The sequence below is a fragment of the Hyperolius riggenbachi genome, chromosome 2, assembly GCF_040937935.1.
Source record: "Hyperolius riggenbachi isolate aHypRig1 chromosome 2, aHypRig1.pri, whole genome shotgun sequence".
NCBI lineage: Eukaryota > Metazoa > Chordata > Amphibia > Anura > Hyperoliidae > Hyperolius > Hyperolius riggenbachi.
In genome coordinates, this window is record NC_090647.1 from 563,976,000 (window position 1) to 563,992,548 (window position 16,549).

The window sequence follows — 16,549 nt, forward strand, 5'->3', positions numbered from 1 at the left end:
ACTTTCCTATAACTTAAGAAAACGAGTAAAGGTGGCCATACACTGGTCGATTTGCCATCAGATTCGACCAGCTGACAGATCCCTATCTGAACGAATCTGATCAGAGAGGGATCGTATGGCTGCCTTTACTGCAAACAGATTGTGAATCGATTTCAGCCTGAAACCGATCACAATCTGTGGTGGTGGTGCTGCCGCCGCAAAAAAACAGTAGAGCGCCCTCTACTGTTTAAACTTCCTGCCGGGCAGGAGGAAGTGAAGCATGCCGGAGACCAGACCAGAGCGGAGACGGAGCAGCGGTGACCGGGGGTAGTCGTGCGGGCGGAGCAGGTAATGTATGCGGCTCTATTGCGTCGGTCGTCGGGCACTTCAACGCTGCTAGCGACGCGCTCCCTACCCGCGGGCGATCGACAGGAATTTTCCGCACGGAGCGATCGACGGGATCGGACGGAATAGATCGAAATTTAGCGTGTAGCGGGAACGATGTGACAGCAGATTCGATCCCAGTGATCGAATCTTCTGTCGATCGGCGGGGAATCGGCCTAGTGTATGGCCAGCATAAGGCTAATAAACCTTCTTCAGACTCTACCTCTGTATACTGATACAATGTTAGAACAGAGAGCTTATAAATATATACAGTATATTAAAGGATACCCAAGGTGACATGTGACATGATGAGATAGACATGGGTATGCACAGTGCCTAGCACACAAATAACTAGGCTGTGTCCCTTTTTTTCTTTCTCTGCCTGAAAGAGTTAAATATCAGGTATGTAAGTGGCTGACTCAGTCCTGACTCAGACAGGAAGTGACTACAGTGTGATATGAAATTCTCCCTTTTACCTCTTTCTTGCTCTCAGAAGCCATTCTCTGCTAAGAAAGTAATTTATAGTTGTAATTTCTTATCAGTGAGAGTCACACTGTAGTCACTTCCTGTCTGAGTCAGGACTGAGTCAGCCACTTACATACCTGATATTTAACTCTTTCAGGCAGAGAAAGAAAAAAGGAACACAGCCTAGTTATGTGTGTGCTAGGCTCTGTACATACACATGTCTATCTCATCGTGTCACATGTCACCTCGGGTATCCTTTAACATCAGAAAGAGGTTCATATATTGTTTTGCAAATATAAATGTCATTTAGATGCCTTTATTGCAACAGAACACCCAAAGAAAGGTCTTGAAAGGATGTTTGCTAATTTATGACACATAGGGGTTGATTCACTAAACAGTGCTACATAAATTACGCGCGTAAAACTTTAGGCGTGTTAAACCTGATGGCGTGCGTTAATTTAAGCGCAAAGAAGTTTATGCGCATAATATTAACAGTTGTCAGCTGTCTTCCTATATAAGCTTTGCTCAACAGCACCTGCTTCAGAATAGTTTGAGACTGGGCAAGTAAGTGTTATTTGTTTGTATGTCTCCTTTACAGTTTTCACCAGTTTTTGGCCTCTGTGTAGTTTTTCATTTTTTTAAAGTAATAATTAAATTGCGTTGGTGATATATACAATGCGAAGCAATCATAACTTTTATTAATTGTATGCAGGGCCAGATTTACCATAAGGCACTGTAGGCATGTGCCTACAAGTGCCTAATGACAGAAAGGCGGTTAACTCCCCTCCCCTTGTCCCTCCCTCCCTCATACCCTTTGCAGAATCCTGGACAGAGTGTAAATGAGGGGTTACTCAGCCTGCTCTCGGCATTCCACTGATGAGATCTCCCTTCAGTCAGGGGCACCACTAGCTACTTAATACAGAAGGTACTTCTGGTTACCTAATGCTGGATACACACCATGCGTTTCCGCGTTCGATGCGTCCGTCGATACGCGTCGATTCGATTATTTCCGACATGTCCGATTCAAGCTTCGATGGATCGTTAGGTAGATTTGCCATACTTTACATGGCAATCGACCTAAAAATCATCGAAATTCGTTCGGAAATGCTCGGAAATAATTGAATCGAGTATCGACGGACACATTCGACGCGGAAACTCATGGTGTGTATCCAGCATAAGGGACATCTGTAGCTACCTACAGTATAACAGGCAAGGGAAGTATGGGAGAAGTGGCATCTAGGCCAGCCATCACATTTGCGGTGCAGTCTGGCCAGTGTTCTTAGGTTCATGGAGGGCAAAATTTAGGGTGCCAGGACATCTGTGCCTATAGGCTCCTGTGATGTTAATCCAGGCGTGATTGTATGCATTGCATTGCTGGGGACGCCGTGATGCTGCAGCACACTGCTGGGGACGCCGTGATGCTGCAGCACACTGCTGGGGACGCCGTGATGCTGCAGCACACTGCTGGGGACGCCGTGATGCTGCAGCACACTGCTGGGGACGCCGTGATGCTGCAGCACACTGCTGGGGACGCCGTGATGCTGCAGCACACTGCTGGGGACGCCGTGATGCTGCAGCACACTGCTGGGGACGCTGTGATGCTGGAGACACAGTGATGCTGCAGCACACTGCTGGGGACGCCGTGATGCTGCAGCACACTGCTGGGGACGCTGTGATGCTGGGGACGCCGTGATGCTGCAGCACACTGCTGGGGACGCTGTGATGCTGGGGACGCCGTGATGCTGCAGCACACTGCTGGGGACGCCGTGATGCTGCAGCACACTGCTGGGGACGCCGTGATGCTGCAGCACACTGCTGGGGACGCCGTGATGCCGCAGCACACTGCTGGGGACGCCGTGATGCTGCAGCACACTGCTGGGGACGCCGTGATGCTGCAGCACACTGCTGGGGACGCCGTGATGCTGCAGCACACTGCTGGGGACGCGGTGATGCTGCAGCACACTGCTGGGGACGAGGTGATGCTGCAGCACACTGCTGGGGACGCGGTGATGTTGCAGAACACTGCTGGGGACGCTGTGATGCTGGGGACGCCGTGATGCTGCAGCACACTGCTGGGGACGCCGTGATGCTGCAGCACACTGCTGGGGACGCCGTGATGCTGCAGCACACTGCTGGGGACGCCGTGATGCTGCAGCACACTGCTGGGGACGCTGTGATGCTGGGGACGCCGTGATGCTGCAGCACACTGCTGGGGACGCCGTGATGCTGCAGCACACTGCTGGGGACGCCGTGATGCTGCAGCACACTGCTGGGGACGCCGTGATGCTGCAGCACACTGCTGGGGACGCCGTGATGCTGCAGCACACTGCTGGGGACGAGGTGATGCTGCAGCACACTGCTGGGGACGCGGTGATGCTGCAGCACACTGCTGGGGACGCGGTGATGCTGCAGCACACTGCTGGGGACGCTGTGATGCTGGGGACGCCGTGATGCTGCAGCACACTGCTGGGGACGCCGTGATGCTGCAGCACACTGCTGGGGACGCCGTGATGCTGCAGCACACTGCTGGGGACGCGGTGATGCTGCAGCACACTGCTGGGGATGCCGTGATGCTGCAGCACACTGCTGGGGACGCGGTGATGCTGCAGCACACTGCTGGGGACGCGGTGATGCTGCAGCACACTGCTGGGGACGCTGTGATGCTGCAGCACACTGCTGGGGACCCTGTGATGCTGCAGCACAAACTGGTCAATGTCCACCAATATGGACAGCTGATGACAAATGGTCAACCATAAGCTGACTCCACATCTGGCAGCCTGAAGGATATAGCTCTGGGCAATGTGGTCAACAACTATCCACTGCGAGTGTCCAAAGGCTTAAATATAAATGATTTGCTAGGCTATGCTGTGAAGGATGGATCAGTTAGGACCTTATAGCAGGACTTCCCAACCCTCTCCTCAAGTACCATTAGATAAATATAAAACATACCCCCATCAGATTGAATATCTACCCCTCCCTCCTCACCCAATTTAGATATATCTATACCAGTCATGGGAGATTTATATCCATGAGAATGGACCCCATCCCCCTTGCATAGCTACAATACACCATTTAAAAAAATAATATAAAAGAGGTGGACATGCCCTCAACAATTTGTAAGACCTGTCAAATATGATCAACCCTTATCAGAAAAAGATCCCCATCAGTTGTAAGTCCCATCACTCAACCACAACCAGGGCTGTGGAGTCGGAGCAATTTTGGGTACCTGGAGTCGGAGGTTTCATAAACTGAGGAGCTGGAGTCAGATTATTTTTGTACCGACTCCACAGCCCTGACCACAACAGTCTTTATCATACAAGGGTGCAAAGGACTCCATATGAAAAAACACACCACCATTACCCAGAATACACTACGACCAGAAATGAAAAAACACCATTGGCCATGGACCATCTACATCTAGTGGGTTACCTTATATCTCCATTATAGATCAGACACACCCACCAGACATGGCAGATCTACGTCAGACAGGAAACAACCTCAATGGAGATGAGATAGCTCTCTCAGACATGGCAGATCTACGTCAGACAGGAAACAACCTCAATGGAGATGAGATAGCTCTCTCAGACATGGCAGATCTACGTCAGACAGGAAACAACCTCAATGGAGATAAGATAGCTCTCTCAGACATGGCAGATCTACGTCAGACAGGAAACAACCTTAATGGAGATGAGATAGCTCCCTCAGACATGGCAGATCTCCATCACATGGTCACACCACCATTACCGATATGGTAACCCCACCAGATGAGTCCCATTTGGTAAGAAACATCCACAGGAAACATAAGATATGGTAGCATAGGTCCCCATTAGACTTGACACACCTCTATCAGAGGGGACATCCTACTTATCAAGAACAGACTTCCTTGTGACATACCCCAATAAGATGTGACATTTTTACACATGACATGCTTACATGAGATAAGGTATAACTTCATAAGATATAACAAAGACACATCAGATATGACACAACTGCATCTAATGTGAGAGACACCCCATCAAGCGTAACTCGCTCCACCTACAGGAGTGTAGCAATGGTCATAGCAGCCAGTGGCCAGATGCAGGAGAGCCCCGGGTGTTGTGTTCACTGCCCTTTTGTATTTTTCTGTGTTCCTCTACCCTGAGTCTACCAGGCACTTGCATTTAACATCAGGTTGTGGATCTTCGGGAGAGACTTCGGGGCTATAAGTAGTGTGCCGACATGGTAAAGAAGTGGCTACTCACTGCCCTGTTGGAGGTGGGATTATCCATGCCATGCACTGTATCCTTTATGTGAGTGTTTATGGTCAAGTTCACTAGTATTCATGAGGGAGGGGAGATGGAGGGTTTCATTGCTCAAGCGTCTGCAGATCCCTCAGAAATATTGCTGTGGAGGTCTGAGATTGGTAGTTACCACACTAGTCATCAAATATGATGCACCCTAATCAGTTCCCGTATCCCTGAGCATCATAAGATATGACATATCGGCTCCTGAAAAAGTGAACAATACCAGCACTAAGGTTCACGAAACACATTGAGTTGTGCTCTAACATTGGCAGCAAATTACTATTTTTATTGTGATATCTGATATGGGTATACTGTGTATACTCGCATATAAGCCGACCCGTGTATAAGCTGAGGTACTCCCTTTTCCCTCAGAAACCAGGAAAAAGTGATTAACTTGCGTACAAGCCCTCTTCCCAATATAGCCCTCTCCACAGTAGCCAGATGTTCCTCCAGTACAAGTCAGGCCCCTCCCCATAGCCAGATGTGCCCCAGGCTCATACAGCTGTGTCTCAAGAAGCCACTAGATGGCGTTATAGATATGAGACACAGCAATTGCCACACAGAAAGAACCCCTGATCATTGCACCGCTGACACATTGCTTGCACGCTCCACAAGCCAGGGGACACAGGTAGTCTTGAGCAGCACACTCTGCACACCATGTTGCAGGGGATGGGGGGAACGGACACAGCATGGAGCCAGCTGGCAAGAGCAGGATCACTAGTGCACAATCCTTACACTCCTCTGCCAGTAACAAAACCTGCTCCACCATCCATTCTGCTCCACTGACTCACATATAAGCCGAACGGGGTAACTTTTCAGCACATTTTTTATGCTGAAAAGTTAGGCTTATATGCGAGTATATACATCCTTCACCAGGAGTGACTGAAACCATTTGAGCTGATGCATTCCATATAAAGAGACTTCACCTTACATTTTCTGCTCCATAAAAGGTAACGGTAATGCAAATAAAGTGCTTGACATGCTTAGTATGGGAAATGATTATTGTTGATGGCAATGTGTGTTTTGCCAATTTTATGAAATTTACTTTGTAAATAAACTTTATTTGTTAATTATAAACAAATGACCTCACTCATGGTCTACTTTAGCTTATCGATGTAAATATCATACTTGTAAATAGTAAATATCATACTTGATCCCCTGTAAAAAAAAAATCCTCATTTGCCTTTTTGAACAAATATAGCCCCATAAGATATGACAGATCTCCATCTAACAGGGCACATTCACATGAGATGGTACCAAACCTCGTGAAATCAGTAGGTCCACTTTACATATGAGATACCTCCAGCAGGCACAGCAAACGTACATCAGATATGACCTTCCACCATCAGGCACAACATGCTCCCATCAGATAGGATGCACCCAGAACTTTCAATACAGTCCACCTAATTCACAAAAGTCACCACACGATCAGACAGGATCAGCCACAGGTGACGCACATCCAGGACGTTTACAACATCTCCATCAGATACGGTGGCACAGACTAAAATCACATTAGGAAGCCCACATACCTGATGTTGGGGACTTGCAGCGGTCCAGTTCCAGGGACACAGGACTGTCTGCGAGTTCTGTTAGACCTATAAGTAAAACATTTACATTAAAATAACAACATGATGCTGAATGCACAAGTCTGAAGCGCCCTCAGAAGGACTCTACTACTAGATCGCTTTTATCCCTTCCTGGAACCTCCTCCTCTCCCATCCACCATGATCTGCAGAGCATAACATCCCCCCCACCACCACCCCAACATCCTCTGCAGCACACAATGCAACATTCTCAGCTCAAAATCCTCTGCAGAATACAATGCAACATTCTCAGTTTAACATCCTCTGTGTCCTTTAAGGTTGCTTTTGGTGTACCACAAGGTTCTGTGCTTGGAACCCTTCTCTTTTCTATCTACATTCCTGGTTTTCAGTATCACTTCTATGGTGATTATATCCGGATCTCAGCTCCTGACCCCTCTCTCTATTATTTTGTGTTTCTGATGTGCTATTTTGTCATTTATGGCACCGTTTCCCAAAATGTAATATGAGTAAACACAACTTCTTATCTTTCCAGCACCCCTCTGACAACAGTTACTATAAATGTAAGCAGCAGCCCAGTACCTGTCTGGGGGTCCAACAAGCTTTGAGCCTTGAGATATTTAGGTATACCCAATAGGATGTACCTCTTGAGACAAGCATGCAGTCTATCATTGTCCTTTCTCAGCATTGCCTTGTTCCTCCTGTTTGTGACCTTGACTGTTCCAGTTGTTTGACTTTAGACTGTTAACCAACTATGCCGCTTACCTGCCTGCCCTGAGCTTGGCTTGTGACCGCTCCTAAGCAAGTAGTCTGCCTCCTCTGACTTTAGAATGTAGCTTCAACTAAGCCAAATATCTGTGTGTCTGGGACTATGATTTCCACTAGTATCGGTATTTGCCAACGTATATCTGCCACTGTTCTAAGGATTTCTAAATCAGAGTGTCTCGTTTTACTTCTCCCCAATGGGAAGATCCCAGGGGTCACAACCTGGAAGCCACTATCAGCTCATGGTAGAGGGATGCCCAGGTGAGGATGTCTTTTGCAGGAGCAGGGCAAGCCATTTTTCAGCTTCAACCCTTTCACACATTTCTGGCACTGTTTTTGCATGAATGCCTCCCTCCACCACCCTCTGTAGATCACACTGTAACATTTTCCCTCCACCATCCTCTGTAGGTCACATTGTATAGTTCTATATTCACCATCCTCTGTAAACCAAATTGAAACGTTCCCTCTCGACCATCCTCTGTAGACCACATTTTAACAATCTCCCTACACCATCCTCTGTAAACGACATTGTAACCTCCTCCCTCCACCATCCTCTGTAGACCACATTGTAACCTCCTCCCTCCACCATCCTCTGTAGACCACATTGTAACTTCCTCCCTCCACCATCCTCTGTAGACCACATTGTAACCTCCTCCCTCCACCATCCTCTGTAGACCACATTGTAACATTCTCCCTCTACCATCCTCTGTAGACCACATTGTAACGTTCTTCCTCCGCCATCCTCTGTAGACCACATTGTAACGTTATCCCTCCTCCACCCTCTGTAGACCACATTGTAACCTCCTCCCTCCACCATCCTCTGTAGACAACATTGTAACCTTCTACCTCCACCATCCTCTGTAGACCACATTGTATCCTCCTCCCTCCACCATCCTCAGTAGACCACATTGTAACATTCTCCCCTCATTATCCTCTGCAGAACACAAGCAACGCTCTCCACATAACACACCCTGCAGAACACCAAGAGATGTTCTCATCACATTGGCATTCAAGCCATTTTCTGTCACCGGCAGATGAAAGCAGAATGTACAGACGGCAATAGATTTTAACATGACATCAATTGAAGCTGAAGGCTGTAAACATTTATGACTCATGGAAGATTAAGCCTATTTGTTAGACACTGCGACTTGTGTTATGCAACAGATAAAACCACTGGCGGCTTCGCAGAAAAGCAGCCTGCAGAATTACGGCATAACATACTGTCTACAGCCGGAGGAGAGCCGTCCCGGATATCAAGACCTAAGGTGACCATCCTGTACGTTATTCATGCCTATCAGCTACTAATACATGCCTACTGCTAGCCAGATATCCAGCTGAGCTTACCTACTGACACTGCACGGTAGTTGGACATGGAATCCTAATTGTTCTCTCCCACATAGACAAGCTATCATGACCAAAGATAAAGCTTTTTTATACGAATAGCATTGTGCCAAAATATGGCTGGCCAAAAAACTATGACCCCCTCAAGAGAAAATTGGTCCCTGATAGATTTCCTGTTCATTTCGCTGACCTTTAACCATTTTGGAATTTCAAGCAAAAATCCACACAGAACCACTATCCTGGCAATGGGGCATTTGAGCCAACAAGGAAGAGAATTCGGCTGAAATATAAAGTAAGGGTGTGTGTGTGTTGGGGGGGGGGGGGGGGGGGGGGGTTGGGGTGCAGGTCAGGAGGTTTGAACTTGCAGAACAGTTGCCAGCCAGACAGCAATTGCCACCCACTGTCCGTTAGTCCATGGTTCGCTCCAACATTGTCTGGCACAGGGTACCTTCTCAAGAGTGGACTATTTGTCAAGAGCCCAGACTGGACTGCACACCACTGCCAGGAATGAGCAGATAACGTAAGTGTGACATGAATTTACATGCCATTTCCCTCACAAGACAAAAGTTATCTATGTCAAGCAAGGACACTGGGCAGAGCCATAGAGATTATTCATTAATATCCCAGTGGCCAAAAGTGTATCCAGAACCTCTGGTTTATGTTACAGATAGCTCAGCCACTTAAAGAGGAACTCCAATGAAAATAATGTAATAAAAAAGTGCCTTATTTTTACAATAATTATGTATAAATGATTTAGTCCTGTCCTGATAACACATTGCTGCATGCGCTTCTGTGCGCAACGTAGTGCTGTCCCATCAGTGTAGTCACTCGTATGCTCTGTGCAACTGAGTGTTCCGCTAACACACTGCTGCAAGCGCTTCTGTGCGCAATGTAGTACTATCCCATCAGTGTAGTCAAGAGTCCAGCTCTGCGATGCAAAACAACAGGTGCTGTGCCTACCTGTAATCGTGTGGCCACCTACGTCATATTACAACAAGACATTGTACTCCAAACACGCCAATACACAGACAGTGCAGACCGACTTTCCAACAGCCGCAGACAGGTGACACCACATCACACATTATAGACACATCACTTTCACAACATCTACGACTCAAGACGGATATAATAATATCAACCCCATGGAGACGGCATTCTGAGCATCACACGTTCCACAGACCGACATCGGAGGACCCCCATGCAGGAGGAAATGTGCCAAACAAGGAGCTCCAGGCCTCCCCCTCCAGGAAACTTACTCTGGTAGGAAGTACGGATCCTTTTCGTTAAATCTGGGTAAAAATTAGACAGGCCACGCATGCAAAAGTTGTCTGTGGAGCATGCCAGAGCATCAGCAGATCAGCAGCAGCAGCAGGCAGAGGAAAGAAAGAAAAAACAAAACAAAAAGAGTCTACGGTGAAAGAACGTGACTTTCATAGCGGCCGAGGCGTCCAGCCACCTACAGAGCATCAAACCATTAAAGAGAACCTTTCTTTGGGAAGATGTGTGTGGGTGACAGCCATGGGATCGTGACAGTCATGACTTGTAATGCCCTATTTTTTCTAGATCTACAGTGTGGACTGCAAGGTGCTACTTCCTGTGCCATCTCCACTTCCTCAGAGGACATTTGTGCTACTTCCTGTGCCATCTCCACTTCCTCAGAGGACATTTGAGCTACTTCCTGCGCCGTCTCCTCTACCTCAGAGGAAATTTGTGCTACTTCCTGTGCCTCTTCTTCAGAGGACATTTGTGTTACTTCCTGTGTGGTCTTCTCTTCCTCAGAGGACATCTCTAAAATGCCAGATTCTAAGTGAACTCCATTGACTTACATCCATTCATCGCTAATAGCTTTTACTGTTCATTTAGAATTTAGTTTCACTTTGAAAATTAAAAGGGATATGTTGGCTGCCATATTTACTTCCTTTTAAACAATACCAGTTTCCTGGCAGTCCTGTTCAGTTCATCTTTCTGGTTAGTAGTGTCTGACACATCTGAAACAAGCCATTCAAACTTCAGTCAGAACACCTGATCTGCTGCATGCTTGTTCAGGGTCTATGGTTAAAAGACTCTTCCCTCTTCTTCAGCCAACATATCCAAAATGTTAGCAGAACCTGCAACTTCCACCATTGAAACATCTCCAAAATCCACCCCTTTCTGACCCCAGACACTACCAAGCTTCTCATCCATGCCCTCATCATCTCCCGCCTTGACTACTGCAATGCCGTACTATCTGGCCTACCCTTAAAACGCATTGAACCCCTTCAATCAGTCATGAATGCAGCAGCTAGACTCATCAGACTTTCCCACTACTATGCTTCCACTTCTCCCCTCTGCGAAGCCCTACACTGGCTCCCTATCAGCTTCAGGATCAGTTTTAAGGTTTTGTGCCTTACCTACAAATCTGTGCACAAGACCTGCCCAACCTACATTTCTAAGCTCGTCAACAGAGCTGCCCATCTCCTCCGGTCTTCCAATGATCTCCGTCTGACCTCCCCTAGCATTTCTCATTCCCATGCATGCTTACAAGACTTCTCAAGAGCTGCCCCCACCCTATGGAACTCCCTTCCACTCCCCCTCAGACTCGCTCCTTCCTTCAACACCTTCAAGCAAGCCCTCAAAACACATTTCTTTAAAATAGCCTACCCCACATCTACCACACTCTAACTCTGTCAATCACCCTTTCCTCAGTCCTACCTTATGTGTCCCCCCACCCTTTAGATTGTAAGCCTTGGCAGGGCCTCCCCCTTCCCTTAGGGTGTCTTTCTTAATTTTACTACCCCGGCAATTACACCCTTCTCATGGACTAACTCGTACTTGTTTTGCCGGGTCTCTGTAAAACACATTTTATACCCTGATTGTATGTATAACCTTGTGCTATGTTGCATAACCGTTTGCTACCTCTCTGTCTGTCACCCCTTGTTGCAATGTATGTATCCCTATTTATTGTCTAGCGCTGCGTAATATGTTGGTGCTTTATAAATACAATAAATAATAATAATAATATTAGAGGCAGAGGATCAGCAGGACAGTCATACAATGGGAACTATTTAAAAGGAAATAAATATGGCAGCCTCCATATCCCTCTCACTTCAGGTTCCCTTTAAAAACGGTCTTTTTGCTTTTCGTTCTCCGGCGACTCATGATCTCCACACAATTCTTCCCAAAGAAAGTACAAGTAAACATGACACAGACATGTAACACAGGCACACGGTGACACGCATATACTGCAGAGATCCAATGACCGCCACTATGTCATCACAACGGCTCATTCTATAGGGCAGAGGAGGTCACATGGGAAAGATCTGCTGGTGCAGCCAAAGGCAGCCCCTAGCTGCAGAGCAATACAACAGGACTGGATCACGGCATGTATTTGCACACAGACACGAGATCATTATCATCATGGTATGTCTGGGAAATGGAAGTTTGTTTAGAAACACTCCTCGCTGGCTTGTATCATCATCGCAATGGGCTTGGTTGGATTTCTGATCTCTACTATTTCATTAACCATGCATAAGCTCCAATTGCCTTCTCTTTCCCAATCAGGTCGCTAAAGGTGTCTGAAATGATTTGTTTTTTAAATTTTTACTTTGTGCGTAATTAAGGTGAACCAGAGTGAGGCTGAAGCTTGCGCCATAAATTGTACCCGCCCCCTCCTCCCTCGCTATGCTGCTCCCATTGGTCGACTGCCACTAGACCCCTGATACGGTCACTGATATCTCACGACAAGAGGTGATGACAGGTGGCCAATGGGAGCAGCCTGGTGAGGAGGGGGAGGATCGGTCTTAGTCTCACTCCACAAACAGCTGGACACAGGTTCACTGTAGTTTGCGCTTTTAGGGAATCTATGGTACTGTATATAGTATTATAAATGTATTTTTGGTTAAAAATATATATATTTTTTATAAGTCAGGTAAATCTAATATTACCTACAAACAACTCTTACATACCACATGCGACCACCAGGTGGCAAACTGCCAATCAACTGGTGCCCACTAATTCAGTCACTAATGTCACATGACCAGAGATGGTGACAAAGGGCGTGGCTTGGTGAGGGAGGAAGCAGCAGGCCCAGTTTACAACTATCAATCTCGCTGCACTAGCAGATGGACACAGGCTGCCTTCAATTATGGCTTTAAAGGAATTGTTTAATAAAGTTATACTTTGCATTATGTTCTTTTTTCTTTAAAGAAGTTTCTTCTAATTTTTTTTCCTTTAAATCAGGTAATCATGAAATATAAATCAGGTAATCATGAAATATTACATTATTTTTTAGTATTTATATAGTGCCACATTCTGCAGCGCTGTACAGTGTATATTGTCTTGTCACTGATTGTCCCTCAGAGGAGCTGACAAACTAAAGGTGGCCATACACTGGTTGATTTGCCATCAGATTCGACCAACAGATTGATCCCTCTCTGAACGAATCTGATCAGAGAGGGATCGTATGGCTGCCTTTACTGCACAGAGATTGTAAATCGATTTCAGCCTGAAACCGATCACAATCTGTGGAGCTGCCGCGCTCCCCCCCCCCCCCCCACGCATACATTACCTACTCCGGCCAGCGCGAGTCCCCGCTGTCTTCTTCTCCGCTTCGGCCCCGCCACGCTCCGGCTACTGAACTTCCTGTCCAGGGGAAGTTTATACAGTAGAGGGCGCTCTACTGTTTAAACTTCTTGCCGGGACAGGAAGTTCTGTGTAGCTCTGGAGCCCGAAGCGGAGAAGAAGACCAGGGGACTCGCGCCGGCTGGAGCAGGTAATGTATTACCGCTGTATTGCGTCAGTCGTCTGGCATTCGAACGCCACTAACGACGCACTCTCGACCCGCCGGCGACCGAGAAAAATCTTCCGCACGGATGGGTCGACGGGAATCGAAGGGAACGATCGATTTTGGACGGAAATCGATCGTTCTGTCAACGGTGTGCGCGGTGATTTCACAGCCGTTTCGATCACTGTGATCGATTCGGCCATATATCGGCGGGAAAATCGTTAGGTGTGTGGACTCCTTAATCCCCACCATAATCATATGTCCATCGTAGTCTATGGCCAATTTTAGGGAGAAGCCAATTAACTTATCTGTATGTTTTTGGGATGTGGGAGGAAACTGGAGTGCCTGGGAGAATCCCACGCAGACACGGTGAGCATTTTTAAAACCATACAAAAGTGTTGAAATGATAATTGGTACATACACTTCCTATTCTTTCCCTTAATATTTCATGATTATGCATTAAAGTTTAACTATAAGAAACTCACATGCACCGCAGAAGACCAACAGGTGGCGCTCTGAAGAAACCAAATGAAAGCTACTGTGGTGTAAGACATGGAGGCTGATGTGTCAAAAAGGAATGACTCTACCTCCTTCATAACTATGCTATCTATGGCGATCGGTCACTAGGGATTAAGGAAGCCTCACTGTCACCAGCAGGAGGTGCTGTTGTCTGTTCTCTGCATGGAGCCCCTATAAGGTACGGCCACTAGGGACTGAGGAACCCTCACTGTCACCAGCAGGAGGCGCTGCTCTCTGCCTGGAGCCCCTATAAGGTATGGCCACTAGGGACTGAGGAACCCTCACTGTAACCAGCAGAAGGCGCTGTACTCTGCATGTAACCCCTATAAGGTATGGCCACTAGGGACTGAGGAACCCTCACTGTCACCAGCAGGAGGCGCTGTTCTCTGCATGGAGCCCCTATATGTCATGGTGACTAGGGACTTAGGAACCCTTACTGTCACCAGCAGGAAGTGCTGTACTCTGCATGTAACCCCTATAAGGTATGGCCATTAGGGACTTAGGAACCCTCATTGTCACCAGCAGGAGGTGCTGTACTCTGCATGTAGCCCTTATAAGGTATGGCCACTAGGGACTGAGGAACCCTCACTGTCAGCAGCAGGAGGCTCTGTTCTCTGCATGTAGCCCCTATAAGGTATGGCCATTAGGGACTTAGGAACCCTCACTGTCACCAGCAGGAGGCGCTGTACTCTGTATGTAGCCCTTATAAGGTATGGCCACTAGGGACTGAGGAACCCTCACTGTCACCAGTAGGAGGCGCTGCTCTCTGCATGTAGCCCCTATAAGGTATGGCCATTAGGGACTGAGGAACCCTCATTGTCACCAGCAGGAGGCACTGTACTCTGCATGTAGCCCCTATAATTTATGGCCACTAGGGACTGAGGAACCCTCACTGTCACCAGCAGGAGGCGCTGTACTCTGCATGGAGCCCATATAAGGTATGGCCACTAGGGACTGAGGAACCCTCACTGTCACCAGCAGGAGGCGCTGTTCTCTGCATGTAGCCCTTATAAGGTATGGCCACTAGGGACTCAGGAACCCTCACTGTAACCAGCAGGAGGCGCTGTACTCTGCATGTAGCCCCTATAAGGTATGGCCACTAGGGACTGAGGAACCCTCACTGTCACCAGCAGAAGGCACTGTACTCTGCATGTAGCCCCTATAAAGTATGGCCACTAGGGACTGAGGAACCCTCACTGTCACCAGTAGGAGGCGCTGTACTCTGTATGTAGCCCCTATAAGGTATGGTCACTAGGGACTTAGGAACCCTCACTGTCACCAGCAGGAGGCGCTGTACTCTGCATGGAGTCCCTATAAGGTATGGCCACTAGGGACTTAGGAACCCTCATTGTCACCAGCAGGAAGTGCTGTACTCTGCATGTAACCCCTATAAGGTATGGCCACTAGGGACTCAGGAACCCTCACTGTCACCAGCAGGAGGCGCTGTACTCTGCATGTAGCCCCTATAAGGTATGGTCACTAGGGACTCAGGAACCCTCACTGTCACCAGCAGGAGGTGCTGTTGTCTGTTCTCTGCATGGAGCCCCTATATAAGGTATGGCCTCTAGGGTCTGAAGAAACCTCACTGTCACCAGCAGGAGGCGCTGCTCTCTGCCTGTAGCCCCTATAAGGTATGGCCACTAGGGTCTGAAGAAGCCTCACTGTCACCAGCAGGAGGTGCTGCTTTCTGCCTGGAGCCCCTATAAGGTATGGCCACTAAGGACTGAATAAGCCTCACTGTCACCAGCAGGAGGTGCTGTTCTCTGCATGTCACTAGCAGGAGGTGCTGTTGTCTGTTCTCTGCATGGAGCCCCTATAAGGTATGGCCACTAGGGTCTGAAGAAACCTCACTGTCACCAACAGGAGGTGCTGCTCTCTGCCTGAAGCCCCTATAAGGTATGGCCACTAGGGTCTGAAGAAACCTCACTGTCACCAACAGGAGGCGCTGCTCTCTGCCTGTAGCCCCTATAAGGTATGGCCACTAGGGACTCAGGAACCCTCACTGTAACCAGCAGGAGGCGCTGTACTCTGCATGTAGCCCCTATAAGGTATGGCCACTAGGGACTGAGGAATCCTCATTGTCACCAGCAGAAGGCACTGTACTCTGCATGTAGCCCCTATAAGGTATGGCCACTAGGGACTGAGGAACCCTCACTGTCACCAGTAGGAGGCGCTGTACTCTGTATGTAGCCCCTATAAGGTATGAAGAAACCTCACTGTCACCAGCAGGAGGCGCTGCTCTTTGCCTGTAGCCCCTATAAGGTATGGCCACTAGGGTCTGAAGAAGCCTCACTATCACCAGCAGGAGGTGCTGCTTTCTGCCTGGAGCCCCTATAAGGTATGGCCACTGTAACCAGCAGAAGGCGCTGTACTCTGCATGTAGCCCCTATAAGGTATGGCCACTAAGGACTGAGGAACCCTCACTGTCACCAGCAGGAGGTGCTGCTTTCTGCCTGGAGCCCCTATAAGGTATGGCCACTAAGGACTGAATAAGCCTCACTGTCACCAGC

General features: G+C 48.1%; 1 protein-coding gene across 6 annotated transcripts in view; it reads right to left on the reverse strand.

Annotated features, from left to right (window-relative positions):
• Positions 1-16,549, reverse strand: part of STXBP5L (syntaxin binding protein 5L) — a 376,217-nt gene that overhangs the window by 55,448 nt on the left and 304,220 nt on the right. For 3 of the 6 annotated variants that reach the window (XM_068270954.1, XM_068270953.1, XM_068270956.1), the window contains exons 19-20: positions 10,015-10,086; positions 6,641-6,706 (exon numbers count right to left, since the gene is read on the reverse strand). The exons of 1 other annotated variant lie outside the window; for it this stretch is intronic. In XM_068270954.1, coding sequence (XP_068127055.1) covers positions 6,641-6,706; positions 10,015-10,086 — 138 coding nt within the window. The remainder of the gene's footprint in view (positions 1-6,640; positions 6,707-10,014; positions 10,087-16,549) is intronic. 2 more of the 6 variants (XM_068270955.1, XM_068270958.1) reach the window with 1 other exon arrangement.